Source organism: Lissotriton vulgaris, chromosome 1_1 (genome assembly GCF_964263255.1).
Source record: "Lissotriton vulgaris chromosome 1_1, aLisVul1.2, whole genome shotgun sequence".
Classification (NCBI taxonomy): Eukaryota; Metazoa; Chordata; class Amphibia; order Caudata; family Salamandridae; genus Lissotriton; species Lissotriton vulgaris.
In genome coordinates, this window is record NC_141685.1 from 1,477,291,492 (window position 1) to 1,477,318,878 (window position 27,387).

The 27,387-nt window shown below is 41.5% G+C and overlaps 1 protein-coding gene across 4 annotated transcripts in view; it reads right to left on the reverse strand.

Annotated features, from left to right (window-relative positions):
- MAGI2 (membrane associated guanylate kinase, WW and PDZ domain containing 2) overlaps window positions 1-27,387 on the reverse strand; it is a 2,816,921-nt gene that overhangs the window by 536,274 nt on the left and 2,253,260 nt on the right. For 2 of the 4 annotated variants that reach the window (XM_086967326.1, XM_086967330.1), the window contains 2 exons: window positions 17,323-17,361; window positions 2,164-2,285 (listed from right to left, as the gene is read on the reverse strand). In XM_086967326.1, the coding sequence (XP_086823452.1) occupies window positions 2,164-2,285; window positions 17,323-17,361 (161 nt within the window). The remainder of the gene's footprint in view (window positions 1-2,163; window positions 2,286-17,322; window positions 17,362-27,387) is intronic. The other 2 variants (XM_086967329.1, XM_086967327.1) reach the window with 1 other exon arrangement.

The window sequence follows — 27,387 nt, forward strand, 5'->3', positions numbered from 1 at the left end:
TTAATTTGTAAATGAATACGTGCCAGTGCCCTGCCATCACTGCCAAAAAAACTATTAACCATCTATGTCGCTCACAAGTGTGACAGTTTAGATTATTCCAGGTCCCCAACGCTAAAGAAATGGATGGGGAGGCAGGTATTAGTAATTATTTCTAATGTACATTGTTTTCATAAACAACCATTGTTCTTCTCATCTCTACACTAGATGTGGCAGACTGTCATAAGTGCGGTGTTGACAATTATGTGCTGGTGCTGAGCACCGGAAACCAATTAAGTGCTGAGGACCGGAAACCACCGGCTGAAATTAAGCACTGCTCCTGACTCCTGGTCGAGGGAAAGGTAAGATCTTCCAGGACTAAGGGGTCATGCAGTGGTGCTAACGACGGCTTTTAAAGCACTGTTGCTGCCACTTCAAGTGGATTGCTGTTGCATCCCACCGGTGGCATTCACAGTCAATGATGATACCTTAATCTCTTTGCCATGTGGGTGGCTGGCAATATAAACCTCTTAGCATTAGCATGCATTTTTGAAGCAAAGATTTGCAGGGCAAAACCTTCATAGTGCGTTGAGGACTTCTCTGTGGGCCAAGGTACCACTGTGTGCATTTCTGTATGTGTGTGTACATATCATAAGTCTAGCTGCATAACATAAGGAAGTAAACCTTGTTTACAGTCAAGAGGAGACTGTGTGAGCATCCGCATAGACAAGAGACGGAAGTAGTTCTCTCTTGAAGATGACTGGCCCTGTGCTGATGAGTGAAGTACTGCTACTCAAAAGGCAGTCAATGCTCATCCCTAAGCTCTGGGTTTAAAAATCAGTTAGTTAAAGCCTCAAAAAGTGTGATGATTTTTAATAAGATAAATAACACCTTCTAGTAGTTGAACTCTTCATTTAATATGTAGGCTTAGAAAGGCAGCTGTTCCTTCTTGATATGGTGATCAAAATGAGTAAAACATTTTTTGTATAACCTTCCAACTGACACACAAGGTCTGATTACAGGTGGCCCCGGGGCTATAAGGGGGATGAAAAAACTGTGGGGGGTCTCTCAACGGGGCATGGCCAAAGTATTGAAGGGCGAGGCTTAAGTACATAGAAGCTAAAAATCTGTGCTTAACATAGTGTGTCGCTTTACTGGTATTTTGTTGTTTCTGTCATTGCATCCAGATATATAATACAACAAGTAACATTACACCTACAACAAGCCAAGACTATTGGCTTTGTCAATGGTTGTTAGTTGCATAAGATAAATAAGCAACAACTATGGCCTTCAGTTCTGAAATGATGAGACTGTGAAAGAACTTTAACAAGTCTCTTTGAAGATGCATCAAAGGCATTGAAGGTTAGTACTGAGCAGAGTTAAGGTTTTTTTTCACCGTGAGGGTGAGGGCAAAAAGGGAGAGCCCGATAGGGACCCATTTCATCACCTGCTTATTAGAATGAACCGGCAAGACCCGGCCCACTTAAAGCCCTGGGTGGCCCTTTAAACCGCAATCCCTCCACAAACTCATGTTCAAACAAAGATTGTAATTACAAATTTTGCGATTTTTATTGTAACTGGTAAATTCAAGTTGCTATATATAACGTGCACCCTCAGTTAAATTTCAGCAGGTCAAACCTCCCGGATTTTAATGGGGGAAAATGGCCAGTATTTACTGGGACATGCAGGTTTTGGTGCAGTTAGCATAACAATTCTCATTTTATTCCCCAAATGGTCAGAATAAGGGTAAACAACCTTTACAACGCAACTTTTACCACGCAGTGCCTTTACAACGCGGTATTTACAACACAAACCATTACAATGCATTGTAATGGTTGCTCTAGGATAGGGAATAAGTTTAATTTACTATCCAACACCTTCCCTAGTGTCCACGGGGACTAGTGTTGGAATAGTAAATTAAACTTTTCACTATCCAGCACCCCAAAGCGCTATGCGTTGTAATGGATTGCGATGTAAAAACCGCGTTGTAAAGGCATGCGTGGTAAAAGCATGCGTTGTAATGTCATACATCCCAGAATAAGCAATGATTAATGAGGGAATAAAGGCTGGACAGCTGGGTGTCAGATTTTACTGGTGGTGATAGTTATGTAACTGACTGGGTCCACACATATTGCGGCCCTACAACAGAAACCTTACACTGTCAATGAATCCCAACGGATGCCTTACCGTGGAATGCCTGGGCCTTCATGGGCTGCTGTCCCAGGTCGGTGATGGGCATGTTATGTTGCTGCAGCTTCCGCTTTGCCTCCAAGACGGGGTTTTCAAACTGCGTTCTTCTGTTTATATGACTAAGAAAACAAGTTTGAAAATCATCATGATAAGTGGCCACAGCTCATTGCAAACACATCTACACGGATTGGTCACTGCACACAACTTGCTTCACACCAGCCAGCGAAGTCATTGGAAAGCTCTGTGTTGCTGCAGCATGATGCGCTGTGCAGTAGCAAATCAAGAGACTACACCCCAAGTCAATGCAAGCAAGAAAAATACTCCAGACCCCCAAAGCGTTCCTCCCAGCTGCGGCCCGTGGAGGGAGTTCTGGTGGGGCATAAAGGAGGGGTGGGCGTGCTAAAAACCGGAATATAGATAATTGGAGGTAAGTAAACAATTCAATTAATAAAACGAATTTCGTAGCGCGCGCTGCATGGCATTTTGCGATGCAGGGCGCGCTACGAAATTCGTTTTATTTACTAAATTGTTTACTTACCTCCAATTATCCATATTCCGTTTTTTAGCTCCACCCACGCTGACCCTCCCCCGCCCTGCCTTTCTGCCCCACCGGAACTCCCTCCATGGGCCGTGGCTGGTTCCTCACACTATTAGTGTTCTCACGTGGCAATGAGTGAAAAGTGAATCTTATCCCCTACATACAACTAAAGGATTTGATGGAGCAGATCTTTGTAGATGATATTAACCTTACACGGATGCTAAAATATATCCTGACATTAACGTAGAGAATGCTTTACAAAAACAAACCATAGGAAAATGTGCCTTACTTAAACGCGTGAAACTAAAAAAAACATGTATCTTATCAGTAAGTAAGCTTACATCACTAGACCTCATATTTATTTCCTTTTTTCGCCTTTCTCTTTCCCTTTAACCACATCGCTGCGGCGGCTATTCCGCCGCAGCGCTAAGTAGGCGGGGGCGGCCGTGCGGGGGCCGCATGCTGGTGACAGAACCGCTCCGTCACCAGCCGCGGTTGGGCTGTGCTTGTGATGGAGCGGTTCCGTCATGGCCACGCCCGCTTAATAGAACGCGCCGCGCAGGCGCAAAATCAGCACCGCGCAGGCGCGGCGGCAGGGCCATGACGGAACCGCTCCGTCATCAGCACAGCCCAACCGCAGCTGATGACGGAGCGGTTCCGTCATCAGCATCGAACGGGTTAATAACATAATGACTTTTAGAACTGCTGATTTATTCCAATATTTAGGTGTAATACATGCTGTTATCAGAAAATGTGCTGTTTCAAGAAAATGTATTCAACCGTGGTTGGTAGTGGGAGTACCTGCAGGGCGGTGACGTGGGGACGGGGAGGAGCAGGTTGGGGGGTAGTAAACTATAGATACCGGAGGTTTACAGGTAATTAAGCATGTAAATAAATGAAACGAATTTCGTTGCATGCACTGCATCGCATTTAGGGATGCAGTGCACGCAACAAAATTCGTTTTATTTATTTATATGTTTACTTACCTGTAAACCTCCGCAATCCATAGTTTACTACCCCCCACCCAGCCCCTCCACCTCCCCACGTCACCGCCCGGCAGGTACTCCCACTACCGACAGCGGCTGAATGTATTTCTTTCTTTCCTCTCACCATATGATTTCATTGCATTAGATCAAGTCTTTCACTATGTGTTATAATAAATAAATGTTAAGTTGAATTAAGGATTGTTTAAAAAAATGTTTCTCATGATCTAACCAGGACATGCTAGATATTAATGTTTAATTTCATAGAGCAGTCCATTATTTAACAAGACACTGAAGAGCTAACAGAGTAGGTTTGCAAAGGTTTTCATGAGAACGTTCCTAAATGTATATTTTTGTAATCGCTGTAGCCGCATTCGAATAACATCATGTCGACATGAACGTTTAACTTCCAAAAGAGGAGAGGTACCGGACCATTAGAAGATCCTTTTTCATTGGCTGGAAATAACTTAGGCACCTGTTTTTGCAACATATGTTTTTGTGTCTTTCTATATAGTAGTATGTGCTCCTAGCTAGAGAGTTAATGCATTCTAATGCACACCTACCCTGCCCGTTAGCACTTTGTTGTGCTAGCACAAATTACTGTAAGCTACTGCTAACGGTGATTTTCTTGTTTTCCTTACCTTTTGGAGGAGACTTCCTTTCTTTATGCAGAATCATAGCTACTGCTGTGATTAATTTCCTTCTAACTTGGATTCACGGTGGCTACTGCAACTGTGAGGGAACTCAGCCGAATTTCTAGAACTGCTCCTAATGAGGAGTTCTCTCTCTAGCTACTTTTAGCTTGGTGCTCCCAATACTTGCTCTTTTCCACAAGAAATTCTTTATGGGTTTCATTTTAAGTTAGTCCTTTAGATTAAGATAGGGACTACGGGCCAGATGTAGGTCGCCCAATACTGGTTGGTAACGGCCGAAATCACCGAATTTCGGCCGTTACAGACCGGTATTGGGAATTTGTAATGTAGGAGCCCAAAAAATACCGATTCGGTAAATATGACTCGGTAAATACCGAATCGGATGTTACCGATTCGGTATTTACCGATTCGGTATTTACCTATTCGGTATTTACTGAATCGGTAGATGATATGTAACATGCACATCTAAGAGTGCTCATGTGTATTAAGGATTCGGTATTTACCACCAACTAATAGTTGGTGGTAAATATCGAAAACCTTAAAAAAAGCAATTTTGTGCTTTTTTCAACTGTTCCATGTGGCAGACATACATGCCTGCCACATGTGCACCCATGCACTATACAGGGGTGCAACACGGTGTCAATGTGGCACCCTGCAACCCTTGTAAGTCTACCCCCTATTACCGATTCGGTATTTACCGAATTGGTAATTCACATTCATTCCTATGGGCCTCCAGGCCCATAAGAATAAATGGGGAATACCGAATCGGTATTTACTGAATTTTACCGATTCGGTAAAATTTACCAAATCATTAGCTACATATCATTTACCGATTCTAAAATACTGAATCAGTAAAATTCGGTATTTTAGAATCGGTAAATGATATTTACCTACATCTGGCCCTATATTCTTTATGGAACATGTGGTTATTTTTCATGCTGCCTCTAACCAAAATTGTTTTCTCAATATTTCTGTAGCTGAATATATCTGACTAATCTGAATAAAAGACAAAATTAATACTAATCTTTTTTTGAGAAATAAGACATTTCCAACTTTACCAAATCGCTCACCATTTACTGAACTCTGAAACTGCTTTACATTGATGTATATTGATTTATGCTCCATTCTAAAATGGTTGCAAAGATCTGTCGACCGAGAAGTGGAGTTGGCGCCGAGTTGGAGATCTCTATCGGAAGTTAAAGTGTTAAACTGTTAATACATTTCTGGCTACCAGCATAAGTGGGGCGTACCACAGGCTGGGAGGCAAACGTTTGCTAGCACCAATATAAATTTGAGAGCAGGGCCTGAACTCCCAAAATCACATTGATCTTCCGAAGGTGGGATAGGTACTCTCACAAAAAAATAACCTAGAAAGCCTGAATGTTTTCGATGTTTGAGGGCTGAGGGGGACTAGAAACACAACAATGTAAATCACTTTCACCCTCCGACAGTCTTTCTTTCAGGCACATCTGCCATGCGCCTACACCCACTACTGGCTGCCTCCTGTCACTGATTAGTAGTTTGGAAAGCCTAGGGCAGTAGATAGGTTGCAGTAAGTGTGAAATGCCTATTACACCAGCTGGGCAAATGCCTGGTTGGCTTGCTGCTTGAAAGGTCCCATGTGAAGTCCTTGGCTAATGTAAGACTGTATAACAGCATGTGATCACTGCTCTACCCTTCCCTCTCATCAAGCTTGGAGCTCTCTGAGAACATATCTGCACAGCACACTAGAGCTTAATTAGCATAACAAAAGACACAGGTCTTGATAAGCATTAGTGTTTTGCATCTGCTGTGCTGTCCATGTAAACAATGGCACTAAAACGCAACTTCTTCCACTCAGACCACCAGAACACAGCGATTTTTGCAGCGATTTATGCCCTCGGACATAATGGAACACCTATATGTAAGGAGACAACATTTTCCAGCTGCTGAATGAATCTGCTTTCTGCCTGGCTAAAGCTAAAATAAACCTTGTGATTCAAAGCTAATTTCTGCACAATCCCTACCTGTTAAGAATGCCACAAATCTTCTTGGATATACTTAGCTGTACAGAGGAAGACGTTATAAAGTCAGTGCACACCAAGATGTCTTATTGAATACCTTTTCTGTATGATTGAGTACTTTGTTCTGTTGCTAACAGTGTACCTTGTATGTTGGATCAAGGTCAGACATTTCACTCTCTAATCTACGTCACCATGTTGTAAAACTAATGTCTAACAGTTGTCACTAGTTTTTCAGTTTAACTGATACTAGCAGTCCCCTCGAGCATCATAAAAGGGGGTGGTGATGGACGGAGCATCTGAATCAATCAAACACTCACACCCAGTCAAAAGATCTGGGTTTAATCCATCCCCGTTCTTTAGCCCACTCTGCCACCCCAGTTTAGACATGGCTATATGCAAATCAGTCTGACCCTGTGCCTCATGGGAACAGTCCAGCCCGAACTGCCAAGCCATGTCTTCCCTGGACCGGAAACTAGCTTCCGAGGACCGGTTTCTGACATTCCAGCCGATTTAGGCCCAGATCTTTGTACTGGGGTGAATGTAAGACATTGTTCTGCATTCTGTTCATCAACTGTGTTTTTTGCAATTTTCCCCTCGAGCATCATGGCATCAGCAGATGGAGGTAAATAGATCTCATCATGTTAAACTGAGGCTCGGGTGACACCAACATGATAAATATATATTTTTTAATGAATTAAACTGCATCTTTTGGAGAGTGTTGTTGGGAGAACATTTTTAGGTCGAGCCTGGGCAGCGCATGCCCCGCTCCGCGAGCTATGCTGTATTGAGTGAGGGATTTGAAGCTCCGCCCATATTTTTCCTTCGGCATTGCAAGTATTTTTTTTATAGTCAAAGCCTCCATGCAGCATTTTCACATGCAGGAAGGCCACGCCCCTTTCTTTAGAAGAGTCTTTCTAAGGAAAGGTGTGTGGCTGCTATTAAAGTGAAACCGCTGCATGGGGGCGTTTAAAAAAAGAATTTGTTTGACGAACATGTGCTATTTTTTGTAAAAGCACCCATGCTGAGGTTTCATTTTAATAGTGGCTGCGCACGTTTTATTAGAGACCGCCTTTTTTAAAAGAAAGAGGCGGGGCCTCATGCACATGAAAATACTGCATGGGGGCTTTAACAACAAAAAAAATACTTGCAATGCCGAAGGTTTTTCATTTGCAAGAGTTTAAGCTGTTGGCATTTACAATGACAATAGCTCAAACTCTCCTAAATGCGAGACCTATGGCATTTCAAAGAAGTGGGCGCCATTGTTCCAGCTTCTTAAAAAGTGAAAGCGCGCATGACACAGTGAATGTAAGGAAAGCACATTGTGCTGCAAGTAAGACAAAACCCATTAAAGAAAATAGTGCTTACACACGAAATAAAAGATACCGTGTCCCAACAGAAGTAAAAGCAATGGTTTAAGCTGTTGACATTTACAATGCCAATAGCTCAAACTCTCATAAATGTGAGACCTATGGCATTGCAAATGCTTGTTCCCGCTTATCGAAAAGTACAGCTAGAATGACACCCAGGGACTGTGATGAAATATACATTTTTCTATAGGAAACATTCTCTTTTGAGCTTCAGTGATTCCAGTCATTCTAAAGCACAGCCAGCTGTGTGATCCATATCCGCATCACTATGACAGTGCTGCTGGTACAAAGAAGGAAACAAGCAGCATTTTCATTTTTGCTAAGCCTGTGATCCTGAAGTCCCTTTTCCCATTTCCCTTTTCCTTCTGCTAAAACCCTGGTTACATTGGTGAGAGTAGAGCCCCATCTTTACCTTTTCTTAGACACTTTCTTAGTTTCCACAAAGCGCTTCAAAGCCTCCTCAGGGCTCATAAGCACTATCTAAATGCAATCACTATGCAATACTATTGTGGACCCTTAGCTGTTAGAGTGATGAGTAAGGTAGGTTGCCTTCTCCTCTTTATCAACTGAAAAAATTAAGGGCCTCATTAGGATGGCGGACGGACCTGCGTCCGTCCGCCACCACCGAGGTGGAGGGACCGTCCGCAGGGGCAGCGGCGGTCCCTCCAGTGCAATTAGGATGTGACCGCCACCCTTGCGGTCACATCCTGGATCTTTAACCTTGCGGCGGGTGCTGCTTGAAGCAGCATCTGCCGCAAGGTTAAAAAAGCATGTTTTACATTTACATGCACAAAGCGGCAGGCACCGCGCGGTGCCTGCCGCTTTGTGCATGTAAATGCAGGGGGGTACAATAGGTACCACCCCATGTGCCCCACCCACCCCCCCTTTCACCCTGGGGGCCGACAACGGGCCCCCAAAGCAAAGACCGTATGCCTTTTCACAGCGGCGTAGGACCGCCGGCATCATAATATGGCTGGCGGTGTCTCGCAGCCACCGCCACCATATGTATGCACTTTTTCCGCCGGTCGCGAAGGCGACCGGTGGAAAAGCGGCGGACGGTCTTGCCATCCGCCGCGGACCCCTCAGCCATCCTAATGTGGCGGGGGGTCTTTTCTGTGAGGATGGCGGACAGATTGCCTCCGCCGGGCCGGCGGTGGCTACCGCCGGCCTGGTGGAGGCAATCTGTCCGCCATCCTAATCGGCCCCTTAGTCTCCAGGCGGTTTTAATGTGCTCGCTCACAGTGACCAGATCTATCATGAAGCTTTCTGTTAATGTGTTGTACTGCTTGGTGCAGCAGAGCTATTGTGACATCACTCTTCACCTGCAAATATAACATTTTCATAATACAAGTGCAAAATAAAAATAACAAGAAAATACTTATCTATTATGTTCCAGTATAAATTATGAGTTGATATTATCATGTGAAAGGTGCAGTGAGGAGCAACTGTGCAGTGATGCAATGGTTGAGACAACACATGCTAACTTAAATTAGGCTTCCTGTTGAGTGCACTGCTAAAATACACAAGTGTCATTGTCACTTTGGCTCGGGCTATGGTCAGCCGCAGCCCGTGCAGGTAAGAGCAGGAGGTCAGGTGTGTGTGGGGGGGGGAGGGGCGAGGGGGGGGGGGGGATTTCGACAGATGCTGACGAGGGATAATTGATTATTTATTTAATTTTCCCACAATGGTTGTCTGTCAATTCCCTCCCAACCCAGCCCCACCGCTCTTACCTGCACCGGCCATGACTGGCTATGGTGGGGTTGCAGCAGGTGTTTAATGGGTAACTACTATTCAACTGCAAATAAATTAAACAGTAGTTACGACAAAACTAAAGTAAGGAATTTTGGGAATGGTAAAAGGTGGCTCTAATTTTAGGCTAAATGAATCAAACTGTCTCATATCAAGAATGACACCCTATTTTGGAGTTCTGATGAGTTATTTAAAAGTCAGATTTAACCTGGAAAGAACAATAGAATGTAATTAATTCCTAAACTAATGCAAAGATGAACGTTTATTAGATTTTCATGAAAAATGTCTCATTTAGAGTCCAGTGGTAGGTCTGCCAAGCACACTGGGCAGTGGTGGCCATGATTCTGACCACCAAGGGACAGACGGCACTCCCTATGTAGTGCTAACCACGAAAACAGTATTTCATTGCTGATGAAGGTGCTCGGGAGCCCTTTTGTCAGACACTAATGCCTTGTGTTCAGAAATGAATGCCATGTATGCCATCGTGTTATGGCAGCCCATTTTGCATCGTTGTCTTCTCAGAATAAAATCATTAAAGTGGGGGGTTTGCTTCTAAAAGACAAGAAATGTTACTGGTATCAAGGAGCTTTCCTTGGCCCTGTGCTTGGGAACCAATGTTTTGTTTTTGTGACTGGGTCCACCATTCCTCCCATAGTCAACCAGTGCATGGAACATCAGCATAAAAGGTACCACCCTAAAAAGAGTGAACTGCCTGATGCACTAAATGTGGCATTCCTGTGGCAGACAGCAAACTAACATCAGTAGTTCAACACCTCTAAAGGAGGCTGGGAGGCAAGGTCAGAAAGGTACAAAAAATAGGCCCAGATTGCAAAATAAAAAAGCCCGCATTAGTGAATCAGATAGGTAAAAAAGTGGAGCACACTTGCAAATCAAGGTAGTTTTGAAGTTTTAAAGGGAAGCTGTATATGTGTTTTTCAAGATGTAGATGACTCTATGCATTTGTGCTTGCTGTAAGCAATTATTGTTGCAATGCCAGAGAAAAATGTGCCCCCCAGACAATAAAACAAGCCCACAATCAGCTAGAATATAGGCACCAGACCCAACCAGACTTGGCCCTCTCAGCAGGGTCACCTCCCAACGTATTGCCTTCACCCCTCCTGTTGTCTGAATTTGTTTTGTTGGCATTAGTACTCTGTGCACTATACCATTGCAAACCAGTGTTAAAGGGCTTGTTCTCTAGCTCTAAAACTTTTTAAAATTGGCCTATACCTCATTATCTCATGCAATTGTCTTGTAAATTCCTATTATATCGTGCTATACATAATCAGAGCCCATAAATTAAATGCTACTAGTGAGCCTTCAGCACACATTGTACCATCCACTAAAGTAGCACTTTAAATCATGTCTCAAGTCTTCCATGGCAGCCTGTAGTGCAATTTTAAATTGCCATGTCGACCTGGCAATTTGAACATATTGCTAGGCCTAAATCTTCCTTTTCACTACATATAAGTCACCCCTAAGGTAGGCCGCAGGCTGCCCATAGGGCAGGCAACATTGTATTTAAAAAGTTGGATACTTAAAAAAAGTTTTTACTTGTTCTAGGAGTGAAAACCCCCTACATTCATTTTTCACTACTTTAAGATCTACCTCACCCATAGGATAACTTTGGGTTACCTCATTCCATTTAATAAGTGCTAACATTTGATTGGGAACAGGTAGAAATGTTGTGTTTGGACTCAAATGAATTGTAATTTTAAATCTTCATTAATTGTGAAGTCAGATCTTAGAATATAGTTTTGAAAATTGCACTTTTAGGAAGTTGGCATTTTCATGCCCAAAAGCTTCTAAGGCCTTCTAGGAGTTTTCAACTGCCTAGGCCTGGTGATGGCTACTCCATTAAGAATGTACATTAGGCATCAGACAGGGGACAACAGGTCCTTGATGTAGCTGGGAGAGGGCCATACTGCCAGAAAGTCTGGGGCAGAGCTGTTCTCTGCCCTACTTACACTTCGAAGAACTGCCTCCAGCACATTCACAAAGGAAACTGACAGCAGACTATTGTTAGCCTACACCACATGGACCTAGGCAGGGGAAGGAAGGAAGTTTCCAGAACCAGATGTGGAGATAGTCTTTAGGATTCCCCCACTTCAAAGGCTGGCATCAGGCAAAAATATTGGAACCCTCAGACCAACTCTTTAATGCACTCCTGGACCTGTGGACTACAGATGAAGGTCTGCCTTGTTACCCAGAGGACTGTCCTGCTGCTTGAGGCCTGCCTTGTTCTTCAATGGACTGCCCTTCTGCTACAAAAGGATTGCCTTGCTGCTTGAGGGATCCAACAAGTGCCTTTCCAGGTCCTAGACCCTTCACTGGCATCAGAGTGCACTCTTCTGTGAAGAAAGGAGAAAAACTAAAGTTTTGGGCTCTTCACGACAGTGAACGGATCCATTTGCGCTGCCACTCTGCCACTCGCGATGAACACCAATGCAAGACTCCAGTGCACTCAACTCTTTGTGCTACAGTAACTGCCAGAGATGACTGGCAACATGAGGTCTGCACTTCGCACTACAGCAACGACAGCCCACGGTGACTGACAATGTGAAGGTCCAGCTTTGACCATCCGAGCTTATCCAGATCTCTATGCTACAGCAACAAGCATCACTGATGCCCGGCATGCTTTCTGCACTATAGCAAAGAGAATCTGAGATGCTTTTCCTGTACCTCATGGCCTCCTCCATTGTGAACTGGACTTTTTGTGCTAGACTTTAAAAAGGTAACTTTTTCATTGGGACTAACCTGGACCGTCAATTCAACTCATGATCGACCGTGGTCATCTTGAACTTGTGACATTCCCTGGTCTATCACAACTAGATGACTGGTAGCAGGGCTTTCTGCATTTAGGCACTATACTTACCTGCAGTTTAAAATTCATTATCCCCAGTTCTTCTGATTGAATTTAATCAGTTTTGGTTTCATTTTATCTATAAAAATACACTTTATTTTCCTTACTTTGTGTGGCAGTTTTTTGTTGTGTTTTTAATTTATTATTGTTTGTGTGCTGCATAAATACCACAATCTGCATAACCCAGTAATTACTGGGCTTTTCCCTTTGTTTAATTAATCTATTTTTGATTAGACAGAATTTCATAGGGTCTGTGAGCCATAGATCCTTATCACTCCTGAATGCTGATATCATGATATTAGCAAAAGTGATTGTAAATAGCCATTGGCGAGTGCTACTTTCCTTGACTAATGCCATACAAGTTGGATTTGTCCCAGGTGGATCCTCAAGAAGTCACATTCGGACCCTAGCTCATCTTTTATAGGAATTTCAGAATGTAGATGGTGGCTATGTCCATGGATGAGGAGATGGTCTTCAAGTGCCCTCACCGCTTTAGGGTCATGGATCACTTCGGACTGAGTCAAGATTTCATTACGATTCACGTAAAAGGAGACACCTGACAGGGATGCTTGCTCTCACCCTTTCTTTTTCTCTTGACTCCAGACCATCTGGCAATTGTTATAAGACCATCCCACCTTACACAAAATCTCTACCAGACCGATTAAGTCCCTTATTTGCATGGGTGATATACTAATGAGCATGTTCAAACCACGAAAATCTATTCCTTCACTGACAACTTTGCTGAACACCTTCTTGGCATTCTCTGGCTATAAGATAAACTGGGTAAAGTGTGAAGTGATGCCAAATTATATAGTGATGATCAGGGTGTGCATCCAGGACGAGGGAATGAAGTGGCTCCCTGGAAGGATGGAATATTGGGGGTTGTTGCTAATCAACGGTCTGATAGAAATGGTGGATGATAACATACAACCCTTACTGAATAAGACACTACTTAACCTGGCTAGGTGGTCTTATCTTCAGTTATCAATGTGAGGATAAATACAACTGGTGAAAATGGTAACAGCACCACTATTTGATAATAACATGGACATGATGCCAATAAGCATCCCACACTCCATGCTGATGAATATCGACTCTGAAATTAAGATCTTTATGTGTGTATACTTTGACCCCGCATGACTGAATGTTCTGCTCACAAAGAAGAGGGCTCTGCCTACCATACATCAGCACCTACTATCTAACTAATCACCTATCCCAAATGATATACTGATCACTGGTCACTGGCCATACAGGACCCCTCAATTTGAAGATAGCTGGAAAAAAATCCCACACTGGGAGGCCGATTTAGGCACCCTTTTTGTAACCAACAAAACCAGAGACACAGATCATAAATAATCCTTGTTAGATCTGGAATCCTTGGCATGGTTTCCTCTGACATTTTGCCTCGAACTTCTGTATTTTTTGACTGTATGCTGAACTTAGTGTTTGCTGGTTTAGGTACTCTGGGCACTTTGCCACTGCTGACCAAGGCCAAAGTGCGAGTGCACTCTGCGTTTATTGTGATTATGATTGGTTATCAATGATTGCCATATTTAATTTACTGATAAGACCCTAGTAAAGTACACTGAGTGTGCCCGGGGCTGTAAATCAAATAATGCTAGTGGGCCTGCAGCACTGATTGTGCCGCCCACACCAGTAGCCTTTTAAATGTGTCTCAGACCTGCAACTACAGTGTCTGCAAGTGCAGTTTTTAACTGCCATGTCGACCTGGCAAGTGCACCCATTTGCTAGTCCCTAACCTTCTCTTTTCCTTATATGGATGTAACCCCTAAGGTAGGCCCAAGGTAAACCCAGGGGCACGGTGCAGTGTATGTTAAAGGTAGGACATTTATTGGTGTGGTTCACATGTCCTTATAGCAAAATACTGTGTATTTCATGTTTCACTATTGCAAGGGCTAGCTCTCCCATAGGCTATCATTGGAGCTGCTTTGTAAAAAAAATTTAAGTGTAACTTTCAATTGGGAACAGCTAGAGATTTGGAGTTTAGGCTCTCTGAATTCAAAATTTAATAATACACCTTTAAGTAAAGGTGGTTTTTGTATTGTGTGTGAACTTTAGATTAACTCTGGAATCAAGTGGAACCTCTGCCAAAGAAGAAGATCTGAAGAGCTGTGAGGAACAGTACTGACCCTTTGCTCTATGTTGATTTGTTGGGTTAGACTGCAGTTGCTAATTCTGCCAAGGAGAGAACAAAGACAGGACTTGGCTTTGAAACCTGCTTGAGAAGAATCTCCAAGATCTTGTGTGTGCTGGCCTCCTGTTTTGAAGTCTCATGGACACAACAACTTCACCTACAGCTTTCTTGAACACCTCTGCTTGGAGTTGTGACCTGCTTGGGGGTGCTTATTTCAGTTCTGGGCTCCTGAGGTTGTTCCTGCTACAGACATCTGCGAAGAACCTGAAGAAACCTGCAAATCAATGCTTCGCCATCCTTGAGGCAGACTTTTCCAATAAAGCACCGCTGTGTAGGAGAAATTGTCAACGCAGAGTCCAGTGCGACCAAAGAAAAAATAAATATTTGCAGCTCCTGCCAGCAACCCGAAGAATCTCAGCATGCCAAGTGCAGTGCCCTGACCCCCAAAGTCTGAGATTACTGCACTGACTCTGATGCAGGCCCTGCTGCGCGGTTACAAGAGACAGCGCATTGTGAGACCGTGGCTGAAGAAATCGATGTAGCACCTGCTTGCCATCCCACATTGGCCTCCAGCATACCCCGGGTCATTTCACATCGTGCCTGTTTGCCACGCATCACCATTGATGCAACCACAGACCAGAACATATCAGAATCAATGCCTCACTTCCCATACAATCCAGTTTCCATGCATCATTTCTCCTGCAAACATTCCTATCCAACAAGGCCTGGTCCTCGTTGATGGATTCACATGATTTCCTCCTCTGGGGGGCTAGACTAAAATTCTCCTACAACAAGCTGCTCCATACCAAGTAGTGGTCACCAGTCAAGTTACACTGGGCTGGCCAGCTACTTGTTGGAGGTGTGGGGAGAGCAGGTGTGGTATGTTACATGTGCTATGGAGCAGTACTAGTCAGGCCAGATACTGCTCTGAGGTGTGGTATGTTCTTGGAGAACTCAATGATACCAGGATCATCCTGTCAGTCCATCTAGCACTCACCCATGATATAACTGACAGTATATTCTCCACCAAACTTAGGAGATGTTGGACGTACATTGTGTGAGCAGCTGCCGAAGTGTGCATCCTGCGTTATTAGAGAAAAACAACATTACTGAGCAGCATTGAATGGCTTTTGGAATTGGCAAAAAATCTGGACTGTGAACAGAAGTATATTTAAAATGAATGCCCAAATGGGCATCTATGCCCATATATAGGAACCCTTTCCACAATCTCAGGATGGTACGAGCCAAGAGTTTTAGGACAAATAATACATATTATGTCAGACCACCATTATATGCCCTGCGTGTGCATGGGGAGACACACACAAACTAACACTCCTATTTCTTCATTTTTTCACACCTCTTTCTTCCTTCTCTTTTGATTTCATTAGAAGTTACTTCTATAAACATCATATAAAACTTACTATGGAGGAGAAGTATTGCAATGCTGCTATATCACCTTGGTGGGAGAGGCTTCTGTTTGGCCAACTACCAAACAATAAGCATGATGTGAATTCCTGAAAAGATGGCAATTCACACCTCTAAGAATTTCTGTCCTACCTCTATCCTAGGGATATAAAGGGAATTCAGAGTGTACTTGACTCTTGAAAGAAAGACTATGTTGTGATGCTGAGGATGGTGGCTTGTGGTGGTGAAGGGTGTTGGGTGGAATATTACTGGAGGGTACATATGGAGGACAAGTATTTTGTTAAATCAGTTATGGAGGCTCAACCCAGATTGACCTGAACCAAGAAAACTCATTCAGATGAGGTTCAATTTTCAATGAAATACGGGAATACAGTTATTAGGCTCCTTTTTTATGGGTCTTGTCATTATCCTGACCAGTGGAATGGACCGTCCTTCATGCTCAAACTTAACTTGTATTATTTGCACTGATTCTTCTGTAGTCTCTTTTGAAATAAAATGATATTGCAAAAAAATAGGTTCTGTGGCCTTTATTGCACCAGATAATTACACAAAGAGTGAACAAATTAACATACCTCAGGGGTTTACTCTGGAGTCAAGTTTTCTGTCCACTTGTAATCAAGACCATGAAGTCTGTGGCAAGCTTTCCAACTTTTAGTGATTCCGGCAAGGACCACTAAAGGTTGGTTCTAAGAGCTCTGAGGTCCAAATTATTTTCATGTAAATACATTAACTTCAGTAGATCATCTATCACTATATTGTTAAGGGAAGTATACATAGGTAAGTATAGAGTTATTTACTATTTTTAATTCTGCATCTCCGTATCTTGAAGTTATATAACTTTGAGGTATTTAGTTGTGGGGTTTAGGACAATAAATACATACTTACGGATTCTGGAGTCAATATTATTGCAGGATGATATTAAAAATGGTAGCCCACAGATGACTTTTTGCTGCATACATTATACTGTATCAATTTATATTGGTAGATGCACAATACTGAGGGTTGTTGTCACTTTACAATGAATTTTTATGTTGCCAAAAAGGTTTATCTCTGAGGAAAGGTTCCACTAAATCCCCTTCTTTCAGATCCTTTGATTTCATTTTCATATCAGGTCCGATTGTTCATCCTAGACCCAAGTACTAGCAATGTACAAAACAAATCTTTTAGACATGCAACCCAGACATGCAGTGCCATCATTTTGGTATAATGTTTGCATGCATTACCCTTTGTGAACACAGCACATCACACAACTGCAAGCAGTGCCCCCTTGTGTTTCTGTTTTAAAATTGTACAGTGCACTGTCCACACATGACATAATGCTCAGCAACACAGAGACAATCTCTGTAAGTGTTAAACAGAAAAATGTTGTGTACAGAGTTGAATACAACAGAGTGGGAGGTCATCCTAAGTATGATCTTACATGGCTTGCTCTTGACTCTGCCACCTCTGCTGCTGTTCCCTGGGAAACAAGTGACTTGAGATCATTACTTCAGCAATCTGCTTCAGGTATTTACTATACATACAGGATCCTTTTGGCTTTAAGTGCAACTCCAAAACCCATTATGAAAAATATACCCATTTCCAGAGAAAATTGATACATTGTGAATATTTAATGCATAGCTGTTTGAAGTTACAAAGTTTTTCACCGACAAACTTCGCAGAGTGGTTGTTAAAGCTCAGCAACTACTCAAACTACAGGAGGGTCTCAAAGTTCTTTTTTTAAATTGGAAAAAGTAAATAAATTGAGCAAAAGTGGATTTTGTAGGAAGTACTATCCCACATTTAGTGAGTGAGTTCTTCCCCAAAAAAGGTTTGCTGTAACGTTTTCTTCTTCATCTTTGTGAAGTTAAAAAATCTTGTAATTCCAACATCTTTGTGTGATATATTTATACTTTAATCAGCCTTTCAGATATGACCTACTATTGTGCCGAGTAATTTGTTTGTCTGATTCAGAAGTCAATAAACTTGGACCTTTACTTCTTCCTGGTACTTCACACAATGATCTCAGGATCACTCTGCATTATAATTTACATTGGTATTTTCATTGGTGTACTGAAGATTGTAAGTGTAGAGCAAGAGAGATATTTTTAACAGTGATTTAACATGGATAGTACAATGGCCATGAAACTCTTGGCCACACTGCCAATGTTGTCCCAATCCCAAGGTGCTTTCTACAGAATCATTGATGCTTCTTGTACCACCTTACTCCCGAATCACCAAAGCCAAGGACAAGTTTCAGATCAAGATTTTTCGATAACCGAGCCGGTCAGAACACACAGGTTAATGCCTGGCCCTAAATAACTTAGAACTATTTGGGGACTGTAAGTGCATTTTAATTTTTTTGTGAACGTAAATACATGTACTTGTGATACCGTGATCAGTTCAAGCCTCTTAGGGCCAGATGTACAGCGCTTGCATTTTGCGACTTATGAATTGTGTCACTTTGCGACTCGCAATTTGCGAGTAGCAAAATGTAATGTACAACAGTGTCCCTGGCACTGTTAGCGATTCCCAATGGGGTCGCAAATTGCATGCGTCATCAATATTCATGAGGCAAGCACAATTTGCAAACCCATTGGGAATGGCTAGCTCACTGCCAGGGATAGAGGCCTGCTCGGGTGAGCAGACCACCATGTCTGGGACTGCTTTTTACATAAAGCAGTTTTTTCTTAAATGTAGCCTGTTTTCCTTAAATGAAAATGGGATGCTTTTAAAAACGAGAAATGAAACTTTTCTGTTTCTTTTTTTAAGGGCAGGCAGTGTTCCCTGTTTTGGGACAGCAAATGCGGTCACAAAACAATGTTACTTCCTAATAGCGAGCCACAAAAGCATTTTGCAAGTCTGTGACTCGCAAAATAGCAAAATAAAATAATAAATAATAGCAAAATAGCGTTGGTACATAAGTACCACCACCATTTTTTGCGGTTGCAAAAGGGTTGAATACCCTTTTGCGACCACAAAAAACGGTTGTATATCTGGCCCTTACTATGGCAAGGGTTCATTAACTGCGGCATATGAAACAAAAAAGGTGTTCAGTTTTTGCCTTTTCTGCACAATCATTGTGGATTTGTCACCTTTTCAGAACCCTATTTTTGTTTGCTCGATTTAGAACTCTGTTAACCCCTTAAGCGCTGCCACGCTACCTCCCCAGTGCTGCCGTCCGCCATTAGCCGACGGCATTCCACCAGCGCACGAAAATGAAATGAAAATGCCCGCACCGCGGCGGAATTACCGCCGCGGTTAACGGGTTAAACAGGAGCAAAGTCTGTGCTTACCCTTTAAACATGGTTGAACTGGCATACTCTTAATTGGAACATTTATTTATAAGTCCCTAATATAAGTTACATAATGTGCTCAGGGCTAAGAAGTTAAATCCAGTAGTGTTCTGCGACACCTATTGTGCCATACACTATAGCAGCAGTGCATACACTGTTTAAGGCCTACCATTGTAGCTGGACTATAAAAGTGCCAAACATGAACTGTGACCTGTCAAAATAAACACTTTTTGACAGGGAAAACCTTCCTTTTAAATATTACTTAGTCATCCTTATGCAAATGTGCCCAATGAATGGCCAACAAGTCTTATTCTCGGTCAGAATTTCAGAATCACCACAGACAATGTAATATATATTCGTTTGGATTTAGTGAATACCATTTTTATTTTAGAGGGATAGTTTAAAAATGTGGCACTTATGCTTTCTTCCTCAATCTACATTAACCTACTGTGCAATAAAGACAATACAAATGTAAATTTCTTCTTTTATATCACCAATGACTCCACCTAAATACAAATTATCTTTATCGGTTTTTTTGCTCACTATTTCAGTTTCCTTTTCAGCCTAATGAAGCAAATATCCAGTTGCATTTTACAAAAATGCTTTGGATTTTATTTTAACTTATATTCTTATCATATAAAAACTACATGTTCATTTTAGATTGTGCTTGTCCTCAGAATCCTCTGACTACACATTCCTTCTCATTGCTCTTTGCTACAAAAGTGCCTTTTATTCTACTACTTCTTAGTAAATCGTTTTTTTACAGTTTAATTATCTTTATTGATGTTGTTCAATCGAAAAACACAAACTAATGCCAACAGTCGACCTGGCACAATTCTGGGCTACGCAGAGCCCGGCGTTAAAAGCTTACAAGCCAGAATCTTATGGGCGAACAAACTCTTATCCCACCCACCCCCCATTCAATGCACTAGCTTTGGGATACTCGGCAATGTTGGTGTATATAATTCCTGCTTTGGGGATGTTGGCGCAGCCACCTCAGGTAGACCGAGCAGGCCCGGCCCGTGCAGGGCGTTAAACCGGGGCGGTGACGTCAGGCGGGGGAGGCGCATGATGGGGGGTTTTAAAATGCGGAATATGGACCATTACAGGTAAGTAATGAAAAAAATAAATAAAACGAATTTTGTTGCCTACGCTGCATCACATTTGGCGATGAAGCGCGGGCAACGAAATTCGTTTTATTCCTTTTTCTCGATACTTACCTGTAATGGTCCATATCCAGCATTTTAAACCCCCCCACCCGGCCCCTCCCCCGCCTGACGTCACCACCCCGGTATAATGCCCTGCACGGGCCGGGCCTGAGATGGAGTAAGCACAAGTATCTAGGGCACGTGAGCTCACAGAGTAAATCATTTTTTAAAGACTTATAATGGCAATATTTAAAAACTATTGTTGTTTCAAGTTATCTAACCTATTTTGTAATATTTTTTGTAAATTGTTGCAATGCCTTTGCTTTCTGGTAGATTTTATTATAATCTTTCTCGTTTTTTATAACATTGCTGTAGAGTGGTTGCTGACAAATTAATATGTGCCCCAAACCGGCACATTTATTCTATTTTTTATTGTTTTAAATGTTTGTTTGAACAGTAGCGATGGTGCAGCACTTTTTACTGTTGGCACTCTTGCTCTATGTCTTGTATCATCTTCAAACGCTTGTGTAGTCTACAGCAGTAATGGGTGGCCATTCTATTTGTTCTCTGTCTGATCGATTTCTCATAGTTTTCCCTCAAAACATTTATGTTATTTGTTCTTTCTTAATCAGTGTTTGGCTGCTTCTTAGTGGGACACCCCCAACATTTGTTGGGTACAGGGAAAGGAGCTTTTCCATGGGGAAGCATACCTCCATGGAGAAGCAAAAAATGAAAAAAGAGCAATTGCACAGCAGGGCATCCTTACCCCAATGTGGAATTGCCTTGTGGCTACAATACTACAGTGGGAATTGAGAAATCTAGAAAAATGTAAATAGTAGAAAGCCTAAAAAAAGAGAGATAGATTAAGCTTTCCAGGCCTACTACTGAAAAGGTTTGACAATTGCAACAACGAGTAAATCTATAGCAGGTGTCTCCAACTAGTTGATTGTGAGCCACAAATAACTCACAGACAGCTTCAGAGTAGTTCACAGCCATGAGTGCATCTTTAAATAAGCACAGGACACATTTTCCTTTTACAGTTACTGGGAAAACTGTGTTTATTTTATATCAGGCGGTAGATGGCAGGGCCTAACAATGAGCACTGCTCAATCAGATGTAAGACCCAGGCTGGGTCATAGAGGTGAAAAACGGAAGCACTGAGGTATTCAAACTCCTAAATAAAACTTCTAGTCAACATAAAATTGAAGCATGAGAGCAAAATGATGTTTCTGAATGTTTTTAAATAGGAGAAAATTCTAATGAAAAGTTAATTAATGATTACGTTCTTTCTGCACTTTAATTTTCTCCCATTTCAAAGTGTCCCATTTACAAGCAGCAGGCCTCTTGCTCCCAGTGGCCAATAGACTTGAGGCCAAATTTATTAATGAAAAAAAGTTATTTGTGTTTTTAATGGGAGAAATTTAAAGTGAAGAAAAATATTTCTATGAAACATTAACAGCCTGATTACAAGTACGGCGGTCCCAAGACCGATGTACCTGCCAGCCCATCCAATTACGATTGCCACAAGACAGCCGCCACTGCCAGGATCCTGGATCCCATGACGGAAGTGTTGGGGAAAACTTTGGGGAATGGAGGCATGCTGATGCCAGCACCAATGTGCTAATCAGGACCTGTATTTATGTCGACCTTTTTAGGTTGGGAATCCCGTCTGAAAAGGTCGGAAGAAAGGCACGGAAGGTTCCGCAAACAAGGCTCATGGGCATTTTCGCCTATTGGGCATTTTGGCTGGGGGCACATGCTGTGCACCCTATGGCTGTCCTGTCGTGTGTGCACTGTGTGCTATATAACACATGGTGCATGGCAACAGTGTGTGCAGGAAAGTGCAGGCGCTGCAGAGCGGCGGACTGCCTTCAGGTTCTCTCTGCAAGCCGAAGCATGCCACCGCCGCAGACCACAGACAGAAAACAGCCAGTGGTAAACTCCAAATGCAGCAGTCAGAACCCTGCTGGCTTCGTGGCATTCGCCCAACCACCGACACTATAGCCTGGTGGTTCGACCTCCAAGGTCATAATAAGGCCGTAAATGCTTTTCTCTACTTTAAACTAAGCTAATTACATCATAATGTTTTATGAAACATGATTCTCCAAATTAAATTCCTCCCATTTAAACACATGGCTGTATATTTCTTTTATAAATATGGCACCATGTCTATAGGCCACTGAGAGCAAAATGTCTGCTGTTTGTGTATGTGAAACTTAGAAATGGGAGAAAATGATGAGTTTGGGGGAATCTATCTAATTTTTAAAGTTAATTCTTCCATTTAGTTTTCTCCTATTTCAAAGTGCCACCATTGGCTGGTAGACATGGTGCCATATTTATAACTGCAAGATACAATCATTATTTTCATTAGGAGAAACTTAAAGTGCAGATCAATGTTCCATATCATGATCATTTTTGCAGACCATTTTCTGCACTTTAAATTTCTGCCATTAAAAAAAATTGCTGTATGTTTGTGTTATACATGTAATGGCGCAACATATGGTGAAAGTTATATATCCTGTGCCACAAGCACTTACAACACAGGTCCTCAGTCACCCATACACATATACATATATCCCATTCAAAAGCACACAGATTCATACATCTCCAAAGACCACGCTCTCACTGACACATGCCAGTCCTGTCTTAGTGATAATCAAAGTATTATGTTCAAACCATAGTATCTCACTCTATTTACATTATGCAAAAAAAGAGAGAGATGGCCCTACACTGTCAAAGACAGGCCACAACAAAAAACAAAGGTTTATTTCCCTTCAGAGACTGATTCACTCACTATCTGCTCCCCATTCATTCCACAGTTATCCAGAAGTCACCTTAAAACTGATACCACAAAAAGGTTATACATTATATGTGAATTATGAATTGACAAGGTGAAGGTCAAGAGTCTGTAAGGACCTTTGTTTTATTATATGGTGAAGAGTGCAGCAAGTAAAGATATAATGCTAAAAAAAATTAAAAAAGATTGCTGTACTATCTGATTTGGTGGGGAAAACAATTACACTTGCAAGAAGAGACCTGGCAGACACGTAATCATCCCAGAGAGTTCCCAACTGGTATCCTTCCAGCACTATGACTTTTAGAGTTTTTATTTTAATGTGTTATGGGACAATCGTTTGGTTAGTCCTGAGGAAAGTGGCAACTTAGGAGTCTTTTCTACCGAAACGTGTTGACATACTTGAAATACTAAATCTAAGCTGACTGTGAAGTGGGGAATTGACATTTGGGATATCATCTGAAGGTCTCCACCACAGATACAATGGATACATTTGTAGACAAACCAGTTTGTGTTGTGTTTCTCCTGATTCTTGAATTTATTTTGCCAATCGGTAATTCTAATTTATTTATTGTAAAGTTTTGTGTTTCTTTTTTAACATGGTGGGACTTTTACAACTAATTTGAATACATTTTTGGATCAGATGTTTTGTATGGTCTATACTGTACTTGTGGGTATATACACACGGTAAGGGAAACAACCTTTACAACGCAGTCATTACATCGCGCTACATGTACAATTCAGTCATTACATTGCAATATGCTTTACATTGCATGCCATTACAACGCAGCCATTACATCACAAGTCACTACAATGCATGTCATTACAACGCATGTCACTACAACGCAGGCATTACATTGCATGTCATTACAAAGCATACCATTACAACGCATAGCCCCCCTACACTATACAACACTTACCCTACTGTTACACTCACTGGAGTTAGAATTGTAATTTTTATCCCTACACTATCCAACACTTACCCTACTGTTGCACTCACTGGAGTTAGAATAGCAATTTTTACCCCAACACTATTAAACACTTACCCTACTGTTGCACCCTCTGGAGTTAGAATAGTAATTTTTACCCCTACACTCCTCAAACACCTTAAATGTAATGTAATGGTATGCATTGTAATAGTATGTGCTGTAATGGTATAATGCGCTGTAATGGAATGCGTTGTAAATGTAGTTTCTAAAAATTATAATTGCATGCGATATAAAATAATGCATTGTAAAGGATGTTGCGATGTAAAAACTGTGTTGTAAAGGCATGAGTTGTAAATGTATGCGTTTTCACAACATACATTCCACTGTAAATCACTTTTTTATAACACAATGTTAAATGCTTGCACCCGTATAACATTGTTGTGGCACCAGTTTTAAAGTGACTTCTAAATGACTGTGGTACGAATGAAGAGCAGATAGTAAGTGATTCAGTCTGCGGAGGTTCTATTTACCTTAGGCTTAGATTAATTGAAGTTGGGTGTGGGGGTGACTGGTAACAATGAGCACGTTGCTTAGCCTTCAGCAGATCTCAATACTTTTTTTACTGATCAGAAGTAGGTTTTCCCTAAAGAAAAGGTTGGAGACTCCTGCTTTATACTCACTCATAGGAAAACTATTACAAGTGCGAATCGGGTCCAGTGTATTGTGTGTTTGAGCTTATAAATCTAATTGGCTAACATATTTATCAATGGAATGGATATGTGCTCTTTAGTAGCACATCTTAGTCTCCAATGTGTGTCCAGGAACTCTTGATCAAGTCCCCTATTTCACAATATTTATTATGTACATAATTCCCATTTAGAATAATTCTTTTTAAATTTATCAAATGGTGAAACCCAGAAAATCTGATGTGCATGCAGCTCTCGTGGGCCAACGTTGGACTCCTTTGATTTAAAAGTTGCATTCATTGTTGGCCCTGATTTTAATAACAAACCAGTTAACACATACCAAAAATTCTATTAGCATCACAAAATCTCAACCAACCTTCCTTTTTGCATTAGTAAAGTGTATTTTAAATCAGTAGCTAGTTCTACTAAAAGAAGACAGTTCATAATGCATTTGTTAGTATTTTACACTTTTCATAACATCTGCCCAATCTACACATTTTTGCTATTTAGCAATTTCAATATATATCTGGTTCATTTTCCATATTTTCTAGCTACATATCTCTCCTACATATGAAAGACCCCCATGAGACTAGAGACCCCGACCTAGTACTGTGTTATTTAAACAATAGAATTCGGGATTCAGACATCATTGTGTGAGAACACAAGCTAATTATCAGAGCAAGCCTCATAAAAGTAGTCTTTAGAAATTATTTATATTTATCTTATGGCTGGTGTCAACATGCAGATTGCGAAGAAGCATCCTCTTGTGCTTTTAACATGCGGAAATTCTCCTGAATATTTTTTTCTTCTTTACCTAGGATGTACAATGTCGAGATTGGATCTTAACCCCCAAGGCACATGTAATACACAGTTCAGCTTCTCAGGTTTGCTTTTAATCTGGAAAGGCCAATATGTAATCATTCATTTTCCTTTCTCCTGGAAGTAAATATTGTAGTAGGCACCTTTAAATCTTCCTGATCATTGCATCTGAAGAAGGTCAGTTTGATCTCAAAAGGTTATGCTGTCTACCATCTCTTTAACGTTTCCTTTTGTCTAATTAAAGGTATCCAAACATGCACTGTTTGGATTTTCAAACTGGACTAATAAAGCATTGCACCTTTCTCTACATCTCAACTCAATTCTGAATAGTAGTCCACAGAGTGCATGTTCTTAGCTAACAACCTTCTAGTTCCTCCTTATTACATCAGCCATCATTCAGCTTTCCACTTTTACTTAGAAATGACGGAATATTCCATTCTGTTGTTAGGAGGACATCCAACAAGATTTTACTTATGAGGATGGGTGCCGGCATTCATGACCATTTGTGGTCAGTAGGCTGCTACTTGAGAAGAAAATCTACCTGAGCAGCCCCAAAATCAACTATATTAGCTGTGCCCTTCAAATCCTGAGAGTTCTGCCCACCCCTTCTTTTAATACAGCTTTAACAATAAAGCTGAATATGTCAGTGATGCATTGTTAGATGTCAAAAACTGTTTTTTGTTCACAAAAGCAATAGAATAAAAAATATAACTTTGATAATTTGCGTACCAAACATCACAGCGAGTAAGCAAAACCTTTAATGAAATAGAAAAGCAGTGCTTACAATGACCTGTCCTATACAGACAGTCAACAAAATGTGAAATTATCTGGCTTTCTATGGATTTTTAGAACGAGAATGAAACTCTGTTTTGCCTCACTTTGGGGAGACAAAATGATATCCATAAACTCTTCATAAGCTCTTTAATTTCAGTGCATTAGCAGCAATACAAAATGGTATACAAAAGCAGCAGCTAAGTGATCATTCCCACGAAATCCATGCTTGTTGAGACATGAGGGCATGTTTTTATCTCAGAAAACATGAACATCTTGTATAAATGTCCTCAACGCCCTTAAGCTTCATGTCATTATTAGACAAAGTTTTGGCCAAATGGAGTAAATAAAAATCAGTTTTTTTTCATTTTTTCATTGAATTCTGTTAGGACTATTAGAAAGCTCTTAAGGACCAAAGTCAGTGGGCTTTCTCTAATTTAATTCCTGCAGGGCTCTGTGTTATAAACTATCCTGTCTAGGCATGTGAGCATCCTAGTGGATCCACCAAGTAGAGACTGGAACTATGCCCCATAATAAAAATAATTACACTGTCAAGTGCAAACGGTTTCCGGTTAGGATCTTTCGTACAGAAAGCTTTGCATTCTGCTTTATTACTGCACTACTCTATTTAACCACTGCAGGTCGATGAAGTTGGCCTTTAGAATGGGGAAGGGACCCCAGCAGGTGAGTGCAGTCTATGCTTTTAAAAACATACCCTTGATTTAGGAGCTTGAGTTTTAGAAAAATGGCCTTAATGGCTCACCATGCTTCTATGGGTTTTTGGAAAAATTGACTACCATTTTAGACCAAATTATTTGTTCTATCCTTGCAGCAGAGTGGATGGAAAAATCCCACTGACTGAATCAGAAAATCAACTTACAGCAGGCCAGCCACTGTCTCCAGCACTCCTCTGGTTCAGCAGCAGATAAGCAACTACTGAAACAGCACCTGCATCTTAAGACACATATTATTGACTGGAAGATATGACTATTGTCATTTTCCCAGCATTCAATTCAACAGGAAGCTTTCTACAATTTTATCAGCATCAATTTCTGCAGGAAGT